We start from the raw sequence: 19,695 nt of genomic DNA, 5'->3' as shown, positions 1-19,695 counted from the left end.
CATCAATGTATATTCCTTGTCACAAACAAGTTATTTTTCATGGCATATCACTGTATGCGAACATGTAACTCAATTTGCACACCAACTTACAGGTGGTCTCTTGATACGATTTATTATCCTGAAACCACTTGTCCCTATCACGATACGTGGAAGAGACCGAGTGGTTCGGAATGTCTCAAATACAAGTAGTCCTCGACTTACAACAGTTCACTGAGTGACTGTTCAAAGTTACAACGGCACTGAAGGGACATGACCGTTTTTCAGAGTTACGACTTTTGCAGCATCTCCATGATCATGCGATCAAAATTTGGATGCTTGGCAACTGATTCATATTTATGACCGTTGCTGTGTTCCAAGGTCATGGGGTCCCTTTTTGTGACTTCCCGACAAGCAAAATCAGTGGGGAAGCTAAATTCTCTTCACAATTCGGGTTGCTAACTTATCAACTGCTGTGATTCACTTAACAACTGAGGCAAAAAAGATCCGAAAATGAGACAAAAACTCACTTAACAACAGAAATATTAAGCTCAACTGGGATCATAAGTCGAGGACTACCTTTATTTCAATTCTGGGCTACATTTCGGTTGATCTCTTGATCTTGTGTTTCTTGCCAGGGGTGTTGGGGATGGGGGTGATGTTTGAGCCCAGGGAGATCTGCATCAAACTACACATCATGTTTTGCAGGTGTTTTGTTAAGTTTTATCAAAGCAATGGCCCAAAAAGGCCATTGGGGGTTGCTGCCTTGTTGCGTTCTTTGCATAAGTCTGAATTCTATGGATGACTGGCTGGTTCTTGGGAAGGATCCATTGCTTGGTTTGGTTGACTGATCTGTCTTGTCAGTCAGCTGTCAACGGCTTGGAACCTGCGCTTAATTAAGTGGTAAATGGTATCCAATTCTATTGTTCTCTTGATGGACATTTGATTGCCTGGCTTCCAGGAATTCTCCACTCTTTGACTGTTTTGTCCATTGTTTCTGCATTATCCCAGTCAAATGTGTGGTTCATTCTGAGGGCATGAATGGCTGCTAGGTATTTCAGGTCAAAAGTTCTTCCTGGTGGGCCTGGATTTTTTGCTGTAATTAGCGTTCGATTTGCCCTATGTTAAGTTGCAATTCTGGGCAACTCTCTCTGAAGATAATGGTGAGGCATCCAATCTTTGGGTCTACACAAAAAATTTTGTAGCATTTTTTTGTGGGTTTGTGAGGCCTAGTGGTCAGAGTGATTTGCTGGCATGTTCTGATACATTTCTTATATATGGATGTGTTATTCAGGAAATGTTTAGCTTGTTGGAAGTGTCATTATGGCAATGTTCCTTTAGTTCTTTGAGTCATGTTTAAATTGTTTCTTTGTGCATCTATCTTTGAATGAGTTCTAATGGAAAATGGAAAGGTAATAGATTCTGCTGGCATTATTACTTGAATGTTATGTTGCATAAGGATGGTTTGCCTAAATATTTAACTAATATATTGACTGAATTACATATCTCAAGAAGGCATATTTTAATAGAGGTCTCCCAACTTGGCAACTTTAAGACTTGTAGACTTGAACTCCCAGAATTCTCCAGCCAGCTATGCTGGCTGAGGAATTCTGGGAGTTGAAGTCCACAAGTCTTAAAGTTGCCAAGTTTGGGGACCCCTGCTTTAACAAGACAATCGTCAAGTTTCATTTTTTTTAACTGATTTCCCATTTTTTAAATTAGAAATAAGAACAGTCTTCTCAGTTTTCTTTCCACATAATGCGTGCATTTATAATACACTTAGCCAAACAAATTACATTTAATGCACCTAATGTGATATCAAATACTGAATGAAATATATTTCTGGCAACAACAGTCTTGGTTATAGCCTTGAGTCTGAACTATTCCAAGCTTCAATGAAGAGAAATCATTTTTCTGGCAGATGATGTTCAATTTGGGAGGCTGGAGCCAGGAATTAAACAAGTGAACTGTAAATGAGAAAAAGTGCTGTCTCCACTAGAGATTTTTTTCCTCGCTCAAAAATAAATGTATCTTTTTCTTTTCATTTTCTCTTTAAAATCAAAGTGGTGCAATAAGCTGAAATTAGAAAAATAAAGATAGAACTACTAATGCAGTAACTAAGCTTTTTGGATTGCAATACTTATTAAATAAATAAATCTTACTATTAATCATCCAGACACTGTATTATACTAAAGTTCACTTATCAACTATAATACTTAACAAGTTAAATCAAGTTAAATCATGTTTTCCTACAAAAACACTTAACAAACTTTCAAATAGTCCTAAATGAAATTACATGAAGCAAAGTTTATTCTAGGCTCGTAGTCATAAGAACACATTTAAGCTTTAAATCTTAAAAGCCTAAGAAAATAAGGGAGGAATTACAGAGTTACTTCAAAATAAATACAGCATATAGTGCAACAGAGTTATTTAAAACAGAATTATGCAGGAATTTGAATGTTGCCCTTCATAAGCACATTAAAGAAAATATGTTACTTTAAAAAGCATGCAGTCTGCTTACTTATCTGTTCATGTTTATCTCCTACTAAAGTGTAACAAGGAAAAGGGAGACAGGAAACTGTTACAAATATGTTTGTTTTTGACTGCCTTTGGGTCTTTTTCTAAAATCTTTCAATACTCGGCAAAGATACACCCACAACTTAAGCATATGAACATTACAAAAATACATAGGAGGCCTAGAATTTCTAGTAACATCTAGTCTTTATGATAAGCACAATTGTTTAATATTCTCTGTTTCTAGGCTTACAAATGAGAATCACTGGTTAAAAAGGACTAAAATTTAAAAAACAAAACAAAAACAAAATTCAGAGCATATGGTACTTTAACTGGACAGTGGAAGTCCAATTTGTAGCACATCACTAACTTCAAAACAAAACAAAAAAAAACCCTTATTGGTATACAGCTTGATTTTATAATATTTCCAGAGACAGCTGATAATATAATGCAGCACCCTTACTTTCTATGCTTCATACAGAAGCCAGTATTAAAAAATATCTTTAAGAATCTTGATTTCATAAAATACTTGAAATTTAGTTAAGAGTGCTTTAAGAAGATGTTTCATTACTACACAAAATAAATATATTAATGAAGTGTCTAATAGTTCAATTTAACAGGGTTGCTAAATAATGTTATATACTAACTGGTATGGAAGCAAAATTATCTCTCCTATGATATTACACACCTTGAAGATATTCAGTTTTTTAAAAATAATTCTAACAAATTCAGTACCACCTTTTAACATTGACCATATTTTTTTTAAAAAAAATATAATCCAACCTTAGTAACAAAAATGCCCGATCATAGCATTATTCCTAATTAGATATACAACATAACTAAAAAAATTAAATATAAAAATTATTTTTTTAAAAAACAACAGTATCACTTCAGTGTTTCTGAAGAAGCTCTGGTCCAGGTTATTCACTGCAAACATAAACAGTGCCATCTTCTGGCAAATGTATTGTTTTGCAGGTCTAAATTAATAAGGAAACATATGTTATGCTCCCAATTCTTAAAAATGGCCAAAGTAAAAATGAACACAATTTTTTTCCCAGTTGCCCTTCTTATTGTTGATAGTGTGACTATGAAATACACCTCATCTTCAATAGGACAGATGCCTGATGTATGATCTAACTATAATTAGCACTCATCGTTATTAATTCTGACAGCAGTTTTCACCCTTATGGTCAGTAAAATAAATTTGCATGGAAGACTGGGATTCCTCCCAGCCCTAGGGTATGCTTGTGACAAGAAGCAAATGAAGGATTGCTATAATTAAACCTTGCATAGGAGCTCAAAACCTTCCTCAAAAGAATCCAATAAGGGAAAGAATCCAATAGGTGGGACCATCTTGTGGTAGTTTTGCTCTCCTTCCCCCACCCTTTCTCCTTCCCAGTGCTAAGCCAACCTTCATGCAAGTATTCTTGGATTCCTTCTTCAAGGTTATCTCTGCACTCCTCTGCAGCTCATTTATTATGGTTTATTCATCATTTTAGACCGTCCATTCAAAATACGCTTTATTGATGTAGAATAAAAAATTAACTGAAAGAGGAACCATAAACAGCAGCTTTAATAAAAGTGTAATTAAACTCTGACAAAACTAGCTAAAAATACATTGACCAACTGAGTGCCCATTTGGAAAGAAATTTATTTTCAGGATCTTCCTGACTGTCAAGAGCGAAGGAGTTGAGCATCTGCCTGAGGGCAGTGTGATCCATAAAGTGAAGGCAACCACAAAGAAGGCCTGACTTCTAGTCTAGGGGTCTCCAAACCTGGCAGCTATAAGATTTGTGGACTTTAACTTCCAGAATTTGTGTGGCTGGCTGAGGAATTCAGACAGTTGAAGTCCACAAGTCATAAAGTTGTCAAGTTTGGAGATACCTCTTCTAGTCCATGTCTCTGTCATCTCTTGAGGGGAATTTTATGAGGGGAACATATATAGTTTTTATAGGAAATGATTAGTACTCTGAATTAGGTCCAGAAGTCTACTGACTACTACAAAACAGAAGCTATTTCTACAGGGGTTCCCTCATCAGTATTCTGAGCACGTTCTGTTATTACCATAATGGTTAAACATATGAATTCATCCTAGTCCTAAAACACATCAGTCTGCTAAGAGCTAATCAGCTACATGAATGAGAAATATGAAATGCCACGCGCATGAAGTCCTTTCCATAGAAATGGTTAGTCGTATAAGACATGGAACTCGGACTTTTCATGCTTATCTTAGAGAAGTTTTCAGTCAAAACAAACTAAAATCTGATTTCTTCAGGTATGTTTTCACATACCTTTTTTTCCAATGGTTTTGTGTGAAAAATACATTATAGGAAATACTTTGTTTCCCATAGTTGAACACTATGATTTATGTGAAAGCAAGTCTTCGAAATCTCCCTGAAGTTTCTATTACTGGTATATTTTCTCATGTTTTGTTTTGAAACATTTGTTAGATCCACTCTGAATCTGTTTGGCACAGAGAAGTACATAGATAAGGAAAATTCTCAACTCAGATTGTGAAAAACTCATCTCTTATAGAATGTTTATTCAGACTTAAACTGTCACAATATTCAGTATAGCTTAATCCAATACAACCAAGCAGAAGTTTCCAATTATAAAGCTCTTTCCAAAACTCCAAATCTATTCTAAAAGTAAGTTATATTCTTTTCTATTCATACCAATTAAGACAAGCGTGTAACTAAAACTTGGAAAACTTACACATCTATATAGTGCAAATTCTATTCCTTTCTTTTTTTTTTTGCATGTTAGATTAGATCTTAGGTACTTTGTGAAGGACAAAACAATACCACCCCATCAATAAGGAGCTACTTTTTGCAGATCGAAGAATAATTTAGTTTCCCAGTTTTGCAAACAGAACCAATGAGCAAGCATGTTTTTCACTCTGAAATAAAGCCAATGAACTCTCAAGGTCTGAAAAGTCTTACAAATATATAAGCAGCCAAGAAATCTGTCATATATTTAAAGCTGAGCCAAAAGGCCCACTCTTCTATATTGCAATACCTTTTACTAATCAACAGCTATTCACTTTTGGCTGGATGAAGTCAAAAAGCTATTTATAATCATCCAAGACAAAGTTGCTCTGCATTGTAAGTAGATCCCAGCGCCAAGGATTTTGACATGCAAGACAAATGTCAGTGTCTTCTACTCAGTGGGAGTCTCTCCCTTTGCTTTTATACCCAATAATGTTTCATTGTGATGGGCCAGAAATGCCAAAAAATATTCACAAGCATGCCATTGACTGCATATCTCAAACTACATTCATCTCAGGTTGGCAGCTCAACCATTTTAGTCTTTGAGAAGACATCCAAGTCAGTCCTTCTGCGATAGCACTTAGCTGACTTTCCATCTGTATGTTAAGGAAGGAGGGAAAGACTCCAGATGCATCTTAGGTGAACAAGTTAAGAAGTAAATAAAATAAAGAACATTCTTTGACAGAAATATGGCATCTACCACGTCAATTCTGGCAGGCTCCTAGGGGAAGACATTTGAAAGAACAAAAACAAAAATGAAGGCATAGAAACATACCTTTGTTTTGATATACTTCACTTTCTGAATTAGATACCAATAAAAAGTTTAAGCTGAGGATGTCTGAAAGATACTGAAACATTATACAAACCATGTGTGTTGATCTGAAATCTACATCTAGCAACATGACAATTAGATTTACAAGTTATATTAACGGTTTGTTGTTTAAACCACCATTGGCTGGATTCAGTTATCACGCTACGCCACAGATTGGTGGTTCCAAACCATAATGACGGGATTTATATAACATGCTCAACCAAAACCAAATAAGCCAAATTTTAAATTGGCATGCTGTATGAACCATACCAGTGGTTGTTGATCAAATCACAATGGCATTCATAAATTACACTATACTTAAAGTTGGTAATCTACAACTCCCAGAAGCCCAGTTAGCATAGTCAGTATTTAATACTATGAACTGCAGTTCACCAATACCTTGTAGGCCACAGACTGCACAGATACGCCCTATGTTAAAATGTCAACATTCAGTTACCAGTAGCGGCAGTACCTTAACATCCATTTATCGTTTGTTCCTACCAAGCAATTAACATTTAGAAGCATATTACCAACAAACCCGAAGATACAATTTAAGCATTGTGGCAGAGTTCAATTATCTCATCCTTTAAAATATATATATATATGATCTCTGACTATCATAGGATTGGGTGGCAATTGACTGTTCCCCACACTCTGGAGGTCAAGACAGACAATGCTTGTAAGTGTGTATGCAGGTGTCTGGGTGTGGGTGGGTGTGTTTTCCTGTGGCAGTCCAAGGCCCTTTGGAATGGTCTCCCGCTTGAGATTAGATATCCTCCTATGCTACATACGATACGTTCTTCAAGAAGGTGTTTGGGTCATTGACAGCTCTTTTGTTTATTATTGTACGCTTTATAATTTTTAGGCCTTTTCTGAATTTTTGCATTTGGTTTCTGTTGTATTTGTAAGCCTCCAAAAATGAGTGTGTCAGATTGCTGAGAGAGTAGGGGACAAATGCCTAAGAACATAAATAAACTGATTATTCCACATTGATGATTTCTTTAAAAATGTTCTGATCCAATCAACTGAGAAAGAAAAAACTTCCGTTCTTTCTATAAACCATTTTATAAAGTACCTATTTGCTGTTATTGACTTACAGTCACAATTGAGCCCAGAACTTCTATTGCTATTGCTTTTTTAAATGAGGTTTGCCCCATTTTACAACCTTCCTTGCCAAGGTACTTGTTAAGGGAGTAACACTACGGTTCAGTCAATCTGGCTTCCCTTTGACTTTGCTTCTCAGTAAATTGCAAAAGGGGATCATATGACCCCAGGATACTGCAACCTTCATAATACGTGCCAGTTGTCACATGTCTGAATTTTGATCATGTGACTGAGGGGTTTTGTAAGGGTGAAAAAGTGTCATAAGTCACTTTTTTCAGGGCCATTGTAACTTTTAAATGTCACTAAACGAAAAGCTGAGTGTCATGGACCAAACTGTAGAAGATTCTTAAAATTCTTTTGACTGTAAGCTTTTGTGTAAGCTTACAACCGTGAATTCTTATTTTTGAGGCCAATTAAAACTGCACTATGGATTTCTACAAGAGTCTTTTAATACTAATATTTTTACTTCCAATATCTTTTCGGTCGACTGCCACACGAAACATTTTCACTTTTCAGCACCACAATACAGAAAAGTACATTCTGAATCAATATCCACCAGTATTTAAAAATCCAAACAATCACTGCCAATTTAAATCATATGCTACAATAAAGCCATTGTTTTAATAATAGATCATGTATATATAAATATATGTATGTATGTATAGTTGGTTGGATGGATGGACGGGCGGATAGACAGACATAACTGCAATATCTTCTGATGAATATCATTTATATTGTGCTGCTCTGAAACTTACAAAGCAATTAGTACCAAAATTTTAGATCTTTAAGCTTTTTCAAACAGTATAGTACAAGCATTACTATACAAGACATATGTAAAACCAATATCTTAAATATTGTGTAGGTAAAAGTTTAAGAATGAAGAATCATATTTTTAAAAAATATGCATCTGGAATTTAAAATTCAAAGAGCTAAAAAAATTTAATAGAAAATTTAACATTGAATCCATAAATATGCCAAAAGTTAGCTATATGATTTTGATAATCTATCAATTAGTAAATAGACAGAAATCTATTAATTCCATTATTGTAGCCAGAAAATTAAACAAAGACCAAAATATTTAATACCATTCTATCAATAGTTCTTTGAATTACAATTTCAACTGAAGAAATAGATCAAAATCATAAGTATGGCTTAAAAATAATTAGAAAGCATGACAGATTAATTTCAAAATTTAATAAGTCAACTCAAAAAGCTATTTAATACTGCCACCTAGTGTATGTTAAACATACATCAATTATACAAAAATTATTATTCACTGTCATTATTTTATCCTATTAGTGAACAGCCATTTTTAAACAAAAATCTATAAATTAAACAATTATGTTGTCAAAACACAAATTAAAATCTGTAAAGCATGAAACAGGATAGATAAAAAGTATTTTTGATGATAGTTGGAAATTAAGGAACTTCAAATAATATTTAAATGCAGCATGTAAAGTGTTATATCAAATATTGGCAATGGCTAGGAATTCAATGATATATATGGCAAAAACATTGTAGAAATTATGGGAGGCATTATTTATGCATTATAGTCTCCTTCTGAGAAAGCAAGCATGCTTTAACTCTACCCTGACATCTTCCTGACATCCAACTTTGTATTCTGAATGTAGCTGTCTGCAAAGCAATCTTAATGAACAGCTGTTTGTAACATTTTATTTACTGTAATGCATTTAACTCCTTATTTTCTCTTAGGAAGCCAAGGCAGGTATAAAATTCATGTTTTTAACACTTAGAAGCCCCCTTGTGATTTGAAGCCAAAAGTTTTAAATATAAAAATAGGAACAGCAATAAAATATTTCACACATATTGAAAATAAATTTAAACAGGAAATTATACATGTTTGATCAGTGAATAGATAACCTCCCTTTTTTCCCAAACCTTCCATCCAGTCTATGACATTAAGATTTTCCTTAGTAGTCTAGGCTTGTATTCTCCAATAAGACTTTACTATAACACCTGTAAATTAAGCAAGTCTACTTGATCTACGTAATAGAGTGACTAAAATAAACAACTGGAAATGGGATTTATAAAGGAAACCTCAAAATCTGCCCCACCGGAACTACTCAACATGTGTATTAGCTAACCAATGAAAATGATTCCAATTACTCAAGGCACTGCTTTATTTTGATTTAATTTTTAAATAAGCACAGAAGAATCTACATCCTGAAAAGAATATAAATAAAGAGCAAACACAAAGAAAACAGCATATTTAAATCTCATTTTGAAAATAAAACCTTTGAAAGAAATATAACATGTTCAACTCATTTACCTGTTATACTGTATCCATAAGCAGCTAGCTGTCCAGCCATGTATTCGCCATCTGAACTATTATGGGAACATCCCCATGTACGTATCCAGATTTTCTGTATACCAGGAATCACACTGTCAAGTTAAAAGACACGTAATAAATTTCCCCACACTAGAAAAATTTGTCCAGCAGTGATTACAGATACCAAGGAAACTCACAAACCCTAAAATATTCCCTGAGAGGGAAAGTATTGCAACGCTTAGACCAGGGTCAGGGAACTTTTTACCTCTTACCCCCAAAAAATTTATAAACGCAGACGTTACCCCCTTGATTTGAAAGTAAGGAAATCATACATCCAATAACATTTTGAATTCAAATACTGTATTTAAAATTACTTTGAAAGCTTCAACTTATTTGAAAACTTCAGGTTTTGGAGAAATGATGTTGCTTCATCTTGGATACGAGATCATCAATATTGGGACATTTTGATGTCAGAGCAATATGGATACAGTCTTCCGGGTCCAATCGATTTCTTGTCTTTGTTTTTATGTTCGTAAGAGTGGAAAATCCTTGTTCGCAAAGGTAGGTTGTTGCAAAAGGCAGCAACTTTTTGAATGCTTCCTCATGTGCAATTTTGAAGGCCTTTGCAGGTGTTGACATCCAAAAATGTGAAAGATCTGCTTTGTTTTCAAATGCAATCTGTGCTTCATTACTGCATCGAAGCTCAAGAAGTGACTCTGCCAACCCTTGAGGCTCTTCTGGTACAGCACAAATTTCACATTTAAAGGGGTCTACAATCCAACTGACAGCATGTGAATCAAGATCTGGAAAGTAATCAGAGAACCGCTCTTTGAGTTTAGTAAGATGCCTTATAACTGTATCCTTGTCTTCAAAAGTAATATTTTCACAATCTTCCAAGAACAAAGCTAACGTTGAAAAGGTAGCTATCTTTTTCTGTTCAACTTTTTGCCTCCAATATGAAAGCTTTGATCCAAATGCAGAAATCTTTTCTCTGGCTGAAATTATATTTATGTTTTTTCCTTGCAATTCTTTGTTCAATACATTAACATGCTCAAACATATCTGCTAAATATGCAAGATGTGCAACCCACAAGGGGTTTGTAAACTTCTCTGCAAGAACATGCTTTTTCTCAACCATAAAACTTTCAAGTTCAGTTTTGAGAGCCCACACTCGGTTCAGAACATTTCCACGTGAGAGCCACCTCACTTCAGTATGATAAAGTAGGTCTGTATATTCAGCATCACCAGCTTTACATAATTCACGAAATAATCGCGTGTTTAGTGCATGTCCTTTGACAACATTGACAATCTTCATAACATCATGCATGACGGCCTCTAATGTAGGTTCCAAATGTTTCACAAGCAGAGCCTGACGATGGATAATACAGTGGTTTACTTCAACTTTTGGGTTTCTCTCTCTCACAAAAGCCACAAAACCATTAACATGACCCAACATAGCTGGAGCTCCATCAACAGACACAGCAAGGCAGTCTTCCCACTTTAAATTGACGTCATTAAAGTATTCATTAACTTTATTGAAGATATCAATTCCACGAGATCGCAAGTCAAGAGGAGAACAAAACAACAATTCCTCTTCAATTAAATGTAAACCTTTGTAGCGGACATATACCATCAGCTGAGAATTACTACTAACATCCGTAGTCTCATCTAGCTGAATAGCAAAGTATTTACTCTCTTTTACTGAGGAAATAACTTGTTGCCTCACATTTTTTGCTAAAATAGAAACTCTTTCTTTAACAACTCTTGCAGACAAGGGCACACAATTTAGTTTCTTGGCTTCATTCTGACCACACATAATCTCTGCCATTTTCAAAGCTGCTGGTTTAACCAAATCCTCACCAATAGTATAAGGTTTTTTGTTTCGGGCAATCAACCAGGCCACTTCAAAGCTAGCCTTGGATGCTGAACATTGACTGAATGTACCTCTAAAGCTGCTGTCCAATCTTTGTCTTTTGACAGACATTTCCAAATTGACAAAATATTCCCGTGGTTTTGAAGCCAGATGTGGGTGCAAATTATCCAAGTGTTTCTTCAATTGACTCTTTTTCAAAGATTCTGCAGTCAGTACTTTCAAACAAACAACACACTGTGGTTTCATTATTCCTTTGTCGTCAATTTGGGTAAACCCATAATCAAGGAATTCTTCCTGGTATATTCTTTTTCTAATTGATGTCATCTGAAGGGTGAAAAAGACAATGACTGGAAAAGTTGTAACCCTGACTGACAGGCTGTGTACCGAATTAGCAGGATGCACCAAATTTAATAAAGATGTGCATTATTTTTACTGGAACATATTGCACACCAGCCATGGGGTGGTATATAATAAAGGCAGTTTCTGTGCACTGAACATAACGCGTGCACACACACACAGCTTTAGAAAATGCAGCTGCAGCTGCTGAAGATCAAAGCCCCAGATTTGGCAAGTGTGTGTGTGATGTCGTGCTCCTCTCAAGGAAAAGAAACGGGGCAGAAAGAGAGAAAGGAAAGCCTCCAAGCCAAAACTGCTCCGGGTGCCATCCTGTCCCTGAGTCACTCCAGGAGAGTCCCTGAAAGAAGACGAGGTAGCTGGCCCAGTCACCTTTCCCTGGCCGCGGCGTGGTTTTGAGGCCAGCAAATGAAAGTTTGCGGAGACTTTGAAACTGCAGCTCTGACTCCACAAGGGAAGATGGTTGCACAAGATCTGTCGTCCCCCCCCACACACACACACGCCGCCTTCCCCCTGTATCCAGCTGAGTCAAGGCTGGCCACCAGTTCGCACTCGCACCAAGCGGAGCTGCCACCCTGACTCCTCCGCGAAGGCACGCACGCGCGCGCACGCAAGTCGGAGACCGCCGGTCTTGCGAAGGGAAGCCAAGGCAGCGTCAGAAAAATGACGCCCCCCTCCCGGCCTCTCCCCCTCCCCGGCCACCTCAGGCTGCTGACACATAATTTGGAGGTCGAGGCGGGAGGAGGTGCCCTCCCCCCACCCCACCCCGCGGCTGGGAAGAAGGCGGGATAGCTCGCTCCAGGGAATGAAATGTCACCAGGCTTCCCGAGGGCTTCTGGGAATTTTCTCGGGGCCAAGGCGGCAGTTGCAGGTGCCTCTTCGCTTCCTGTGTGCCTGGCAGTGATGAGAGGCTTCGGGGAGGGAGCCGGGCTGGCTGGCTAGTTGGCAGGCAGGCAGGGCCTGGGGGCGAGGAAGCGGGAAGGGAGGATGATATTTGGGAGCCACGGTGACACAAACTGCGCGAAAAGCGCATGCGGTCATCGCAGCGGGGGAAAGCGTCCCTTTTCCCAAAATGCTCTGCCCTATGCCAGAAGCTCGCCTTCCCTAAAAAAACGGGCGGCGCGGCTCTTGCAGAATCTAGCCTGGAGTCATTTCCGACCCAGGAAACAAGGGTGGGGTGGAGGGGATAAATTTGCCTCAAGGGTGTTTTAATAACTGCTGCTATGCCGATAGTTCTGCCATTGGCCAGCGCAACCTCCTCATTACCCCCAGATTTTCACTTTTACCCCATTTGGGGTAATTTACCCCTGTTCCCGATCACTGGCTTAGACAATATACATAAAGTAAAAATATATTAGATAATAACAAAAAACATTTGCTCTTGATTTTGACAAAATGATAACACGGTGAACGAAAATGAAAAATAGAGGAGGATGGCTGAAATCAGGGATTTGGGGAATTGTGCATACGCATTTCCTGTTCATGCAGCATTCTAATATTCTCTGGATCAAGGGTCTCCAACCTTGGCAGCTTTAAGGCTTGGGACTTCAACTCCAGAGTCCCTCAGCCAGCAAAGCTGGCTGAGGGACTCTGGGAGTTGAAGTCCACAAGCCTTAAAGTTGCCAAGATTGGAGGCCCCTGGTCTTGATGACCCTAAATCTTATTTTGATAGCAAATGAAATTAAAGACAATGTGCAATGGTTTGAGAACTTTGTTAAGTCTCATTTCTTTGACCTTGGCATGTAATGCATGTCTTTGCAGCTTTCTTTTTATGAATGGTGTCATCAGCAACTTGGTGTCCTGAAGTATTTATTCTTCATAAACACTATGAGTACTCTGAAATGTCCTCGGCTCTTTCCCAGTAGCATGGGGGCTCTCATCTGACCTGAAGGTCCCATCATCTGACATGATATTGCCAATATCTTGTCTGGCCATGTAGTTTTCTTGATAAAATACAGGAACGGTTTACCATTGCAGTACGAAGTGATGCCTCTTGTCATTGTCACTAAATTGCCCCCAGGACCTTTCTGATACAGGTACATGCTTCTGCTTGGTTTAGTTGAGAAGCTAGCTGATCTTCACACCTTGGGTAACTCTGCTGGGAGCATACACTCCTAGTATACGCTCCTGGCATTTTTCACTCATCCTTTCCAGGAAGGTTCCTTACCCCGAAAAAAAGGTAGTATAACAAGATTTGTAGGTGGAGAGAATTTTTAACATTTGGTTTTACTTTTAAGTCTCCCGCTCAACAGAATAATCTCTATCACTATGTACAATAGTTGCTTTATGAGTTTCTATCTAAGGTTCAGTATTTCAGATTCCTTATTCCCACGTCTTCCATCACCTGAAAAAGCAGAATTATCTATGCTAAACACAAATCAATCTAATACAAATTAAAGGTAATGTACTTTGAAGGGTCCTTGGTGCTCTCTGAGCTTGGTTGCTTTCTTGCAAACATCTCATTACCCTAACTAGGTAACGCCATCAGCGCTAGTGACATTACTAGCACTGATCATGTTACCTAGTTTGGGTAATGAACCGCAAGAAACAAACAAGCTCAGAGAACACCAAGGACTCCCTCATTTCAACCCTGAGCTACAGATATTCTCCTTTATTGGTACCGTACTTTATATGGCAAAATCTTACTTATAATTATAAATTATAAGAAAATTACCATGTTTCTCCTATAATAAGGCCGGGTCTTATTTTTTTTTGAGCCCCGGAAAAATGGCTAGGCTGTCTTTTCGGGGGTGACTTAATTCCCCCCCTTTGCATCTTCGGGCGGGGGGAGCAGCAATGGTTTGGATGTTGACCTCGGCATTGGTGGGGCACTTCATATCGGGGTCAATGCAGGCAGCACCATATCCGGGTGTGCAACAAAAGTACTTCCTAGCAGCAAGCCCCCCCACCATTCCCCCCCTATTTCCCATGTTTTAATATAGGCCTTAATTTGGGGGGAGGGGCTTAATTTCATTTCATGCCTATAAAACATGCTGGGACTTCCTATTGGGGAAGGCCATATTGTTGGAGAAACAGGGTATAAGAAAGGTAAATATGTACCTATCTCTAGGGGGAGGATCATCCACTTCCACATTCTTCTGCGACTGGCGTTTTCGCACTTTAGGAATAATGTTTTTTCTACTGAACTGACGATCAAAGGGCTTTGGATCTTGTGCCGACACAATATCTTCAATGTCTTCAAGGCAAAGATCATCAGCCGCAATCATTTTCTCTGGGAGATAGAAATATAGGAAAAGCATAAAGCAAGGATCCTTATCCCTGTAGCGGTAGTGCACAATTATTCACACACCCCGCCCACAAACTCTGCAAGGATAACAGATCATTTCAAAGAGTGGCAACCTGCTTGTAGGTCTCCAGCAAAAGCTGCAATAACATCACCCGTGCATCATGATATCATTGCCCAAATGGTATAAATTATGCAATTCGGATCAACCAAGCCATAATGCAAATTACAGATAGTACCTGGTGACCTGCCATGTCCCCTCCCTCCAGCAAATCCCCTGCTCATTCATGTCAGAAAGTTGAGCTTTAAAATAAGAATAAATGAAACCACGGCTTCAGTTAACAAGATCACTTAGGGAAAGCCAAACTAATCTCAAAATAATAGAAAAAGCACGAATACTGAAACTCGGCACCACATTTTAAGAATATGAAGATTTATAACATGTTATTTTTCCGGAATAGCTAGAAACAAAGCACTGTTTGCTTGTATTATATAGCTATCAGAAATAGTTTTATAAATATTCAGCGAGGGCTTTTGCCCCGTACGCACACAAAAAATGGTGGGCGAGCCACATTTCCTCAGGCAGGGCTTTCTTAGTCTGCTGACAAGATTGATAGCCAGCCCTGCTGGGTCAGGCCTAGTTAGGATACTCTCTTCCATGATATCAGATTGGCCAGACCACAAAACCAAAGTCATGCAGGACAATACTAAGGGCAGTTCTCGACTTACGATCACAACTGAAAATTTCTCTTGCTGAGCAAGATAGTTAAGTGAGTTTTGCCCCTCCTTACAATCTTTTTTTCTGTCACAGTTGTTAAGTGAATCACAGCAATGCAATTAAGTGAGTAACACAGTTAAGTGAATCTGGCTTCCCCATTGACTCTGCTTGCCGGAAGCTCACAAAAGGTGGTCACATGACGCAGGAACTCTGTAACCGTCATAAATATGAACCAGTTGCCAAGCGTACAAATTTTGATCACATGACCATGGGGATGCTGCAGTGGTTATCAGTGTAAAAACGGTCATCCGTCACGTTTTTCAGTGCTGTTGTATCTCTGAACGGTCATTAAATGAATATTTGTAAGTTGAGGGCTATCTGTACTTTTATTCTAAGATCACAATGTATTTTCCCTCTCCCTCCCTTTATCTACATGAGAACTAGAGAGGGGCTTGCCTCAGATGCTTTCTCAGGTTACAGTTCTGTCCCAGACTCAGGTTTCTTTTATCTGACCCACTGTCTTGGTATAAGCAGCTCTTCTTCCTGTTCCTTAAGGGCATTATTTCTGCCCATTACACATGGTGATCCATCAGAGACATCTAAGAAGCCCACTAATTGGGTTATACCACAAGAATTTGGAAGTGTGATTTTCAAGCTGATCGATTTTGGGGGGGGAAAAAGCAAAATATTCTTAATGCATCTGATATCAATATTACAGAAAAGCACTCCGTCTTGAAGTCCCAAATACTTGACATTGCCATCACTGTCATGCTCTCTACAACATTCAGACAGGCCAAAATAATTAGAAATTGCCACTGCCTACACTTACATTTAACAAAGTTATTATCATCCAAACTGCAGCAAGCCCAAGGTTCTTATCTCAATCACAATCTGAACTCATGGTGTGTAAAAAGGCAATAATTCTATCAGCCACAATTTCAGAAGCCACCTGACAGGGAAGTTAAACAATAATTACTCTGCTGAATTATAGATATAGTTACCAAGAGTAACCCCACAGTGAGATGGGCAGTAAATAAATTTAACAAATAAATAAAATAGATGGTCAGATGGCAGGAACCACCTCTAAACAAGACTCTTATTACAAAATGTTCGCAACTCTCAGCAAAACTCCATACCCCTTTAGGAATCCAGGTGTTCTTTTAAAAAAAGAAGAAAAAGAAAATTGGCGATTAAAAACTAGCATTTCTCGCTTCTTAGAAGTTGACTATAATCCAAATTAATCTACCAGCTGAGGAGGTCTAAGTAACTTTTATTCAGGAGAAACCCTATTACCCAAGATTAACCTAAACCATACACAGGTGCATTCTACAAACTTGTTCAATAGCAAGGGTAACTGCATAGGTAAGAATGACATCACACAAAATGTCATGTGTTAGAAATCCTGAGACAAGTATCTAATCATTGTATTTATGTAATGATGTCACAATATGAACGCAATTTTGTTGTAATTCAAAAGCTAGGGGATTCAGTATTTATAATCCTAGCTAAATGAGCAACTGTACTTGCCAACAGGTATTAGCTACAGTCAGGTGCCGTAGAAATTTAAAAATAAAAATAAAAACAGCAGCTGCAAGTAAGAAAATAAACGATACTGCTGAATTGTTGTTCAGGACAAGAATCAAATATTTCTTTCGAAATAGCTAAATGACACTCATATGGAAACAAAATACAATACTGCAGATAGTATCTTCTAATAAAACCTTACCTCAATATTGCTAGGTATTGGATCTTTCAGCATTTTTTCCTGAAAGGAAATGGAAATTTCTTAGCAGTGATCACATGCATCACCAAAGATAAATAAACAGAAGCTTCTCTAACAGGCTCAAAAGTTGACTCAGCCTTCCATCCTTTACCAGGTGAGTAAAATGAGGACCCAGATTGTTGGGGGCAATAGGCAGACTCTGTAAATCGCTTAGAGAAGGCTGTAAAGCCCTGGGAAGCAGTATATAAGTCTAAGTGCTCTTGTTATGTTGCAGCTACTCTAATCTTTCTGTCTTATGGCTGCAATAGTGATTGCATGCTAATCGGGAAATTTGAGAGTTGAAATCCTTGTTGCTAAGGGTAACAAACACCGGTTTAAAGTGCTGAGACCCACCTGTCGCAGTTAGAGTGTTATTTTAGAAAAAAAAAATTAACTGCCTTCGCTCCAACACTGATTTCATCCATTTCGATTGTCTGATATATCTGATCAGGTGTCATCAAGTCGATTGGGATGCCTGGCGACCTCCTAAGGTAGATTTTCTCCACCTGCTTGAAATACGGAATCACGCTTCGCAACCGATCGGTGAGATCCCAGAAAGGGATTCCCTCCCCCAAACGACAAGAAACCAGCGCATCTCATCCACCGGTGGACCGGACGGAAACACAACACAATACCGGGCTAAGCTATTCTTCCGCCCACGGAAGACGAAATCTCGCTCTCCTCCCCGACCGGCGACGCTTTGACAGCGACCACAACCCTCCATTAAGCAAACCGCTTACCTGGAAGCGCCTCAGTTCAGCTCCGAGCAGCCGCACATGCACAGCGCCATGATGTGGCCACGCCCTTTCACGCGTCACAGGAAGACGTTGCGACGGTACGACGGAGGGGACAAACTAGGCTCGTTTTTCGCTTGGCGAAAGTCAGCCTTCCAAGTCGGGAGCGGTTAACTCTTTCTTGGGACATCTTGCGCGGCGCTCCAGGACTGCGGATGAAATGGCAAAGATGGAAAAGGCATCCTCGGAAAACAAACAAGCTCAGAGCTAAAGAAGCTTCTTGGATGAGAAGCGAAACGTCTTCAAAAGAAAAAACAAGTTACCTCTGGAAAAAGCATATTTGGCAAGACCGTGACCTGGATTGACTGAGAATCTCCATAGACATCAAGTTTCAGGGGAAGTCTTGATTTTTAGGCAGTATTTATTCCTTAGATACTGGATTTATTTGCAGTATCTGTGTATGTGGAGACAATAGAACAATCAAGAGGATTTCAGCCGTCATTTATAAACTCTGGGGGGAATGACCATGAAGAACTAAGTCCCAAAGTTGCATTTTCAAAAGGCAACTGGACTGGATTTTTTTTTCCCTTGAAAACATTTCATTTCTCACCCAAGAAGCTTTTTCGGTTCTTGGATGAACTGAAGAAGCCTCTTGGATGAGAATTGAAACATTTTCAAGGGTGAAGAGGTGGGCGAATAGATCAGTTGCCTTTTGAAAACATTTTAGAACAGCCATGAGCTGGATAGTTGAGAATCTCCATAGACACAAAGAATGAAGGTTAAGTAAGCTGCATGTTAGTTGGTTTGTGATTTATAGCGCTATATGGAGCCTTGGATTCCCCTCCAAAATGTGCTTTTGGGGATGCAGGTGTGGGAACTTAGCATGTGTTGGCAACATTTTAAAAGAGTTGCCTTCCCCACCCAATGGCTGCTTTGAAGTAATAATACACAACATCTTGCTCTTCCTCCGAAGCACTTAAAGGTTTAACCCTGTAGAACTGAACAACAAAATCACAATAATTTCTTTCTTTTCTGGCTTTCTGGGTTAAGAGATCATGCAGTGGCTGTTTTAAGGAAAGGACACGTGCATATTGAATATTTTCAGCATTTGCAAAGGTAAGTTGCGAAGGTATTTATTTGCTCAAAAGACTGACTTTTTGAAGAGATGTTCGTGAATTTGCACTGATCAAATCACTAGGCTGAGTTTCATCAATAAATCAGCTTACTGATCTTTGGAAAAGCTTGAGCTGCGTTTTTACTTTGGACAGGCTATGCAATTTGATACAGGTAGTCCTCAACTTACAACAGTTCATTTAGTGATTATGTGAAGTTACAACAGCACTGAAAAAAGTGACATGATCATTTTTCACACTTGTGACTGTGATTTACATTGGGATGCTTGCCAACTGGTTCATACTTATGATGGTTGCAGTGTCCTGGGGTCATGTGATCCCCTTTTGCAAACTTCTGACAAGCAAAGTCAAGGGGGATGCCAGATTCACGTAACAACCATGTTAACTAATTTAACAATTTCAGTGATTTGCTTAA

General features: G+C 38.5%; 1 protein-coding gene across 2 annotated transcripts in view; it reads right to left on the bottom strand.

Annotated features, from left to right (window-relative positions):
* CDKAL1 (CDKAL1 threonylcarbamoyladenosine tRNA methylthiotransferase) overlaps positions 1-18,222 on the bottom strand; it is a 299,952-nt gene extending 281,730 nt beyond the window's left edge. The window contains exons 1-4 of one of the 2 annotated variants that reach the window (XM_087930944.1): positions 17,768-18,222; positions 17,378-17,416; positions 14,750-14,921; positions 9,464-9,576 (exon numbers count right to left, since the gene is read on the bottom strand). In XM_087930944.1, coding sequence (XP_087787070.1) covers positions 9,464-9,576; positions 14,750-14,916 — 280 coding nt within the window. In that variant the 5' untranslated portion in view covers positions 14,917-14,921; positions 17,378-17,416; positions 17,768-18,222. The remainder of the gene's footprint in view (positions 1-9,463; positions 9,577-14,749; positions 14,922-17,377; positions 17,417-17,767) is intronic. The other variant, XM_026699524.2, reaches the window with a different exon arrangement.
* Positions 18,223-19,695: the final 1,473 nt, after the last annotated feature.

The sequence above is a fragment of the Pseudonaja textilis genome, chromosome 3, assembly GCF_049901715.1.
Source record: "Pseudonaja textilis isolate UNSWEBS1 chromosome 3, rPseTex1.2, whole genome shotgun sequence".
Lineage (NCBI taxonomy): Eukaryota > Metazoa > Chordata > Lepidosauria > Squamata > Elapidae > Pseudonaja > Pseudonaja textilis.
This window is presented reverse-complemented; position numbering and strand designations above follow the sequence as displayed.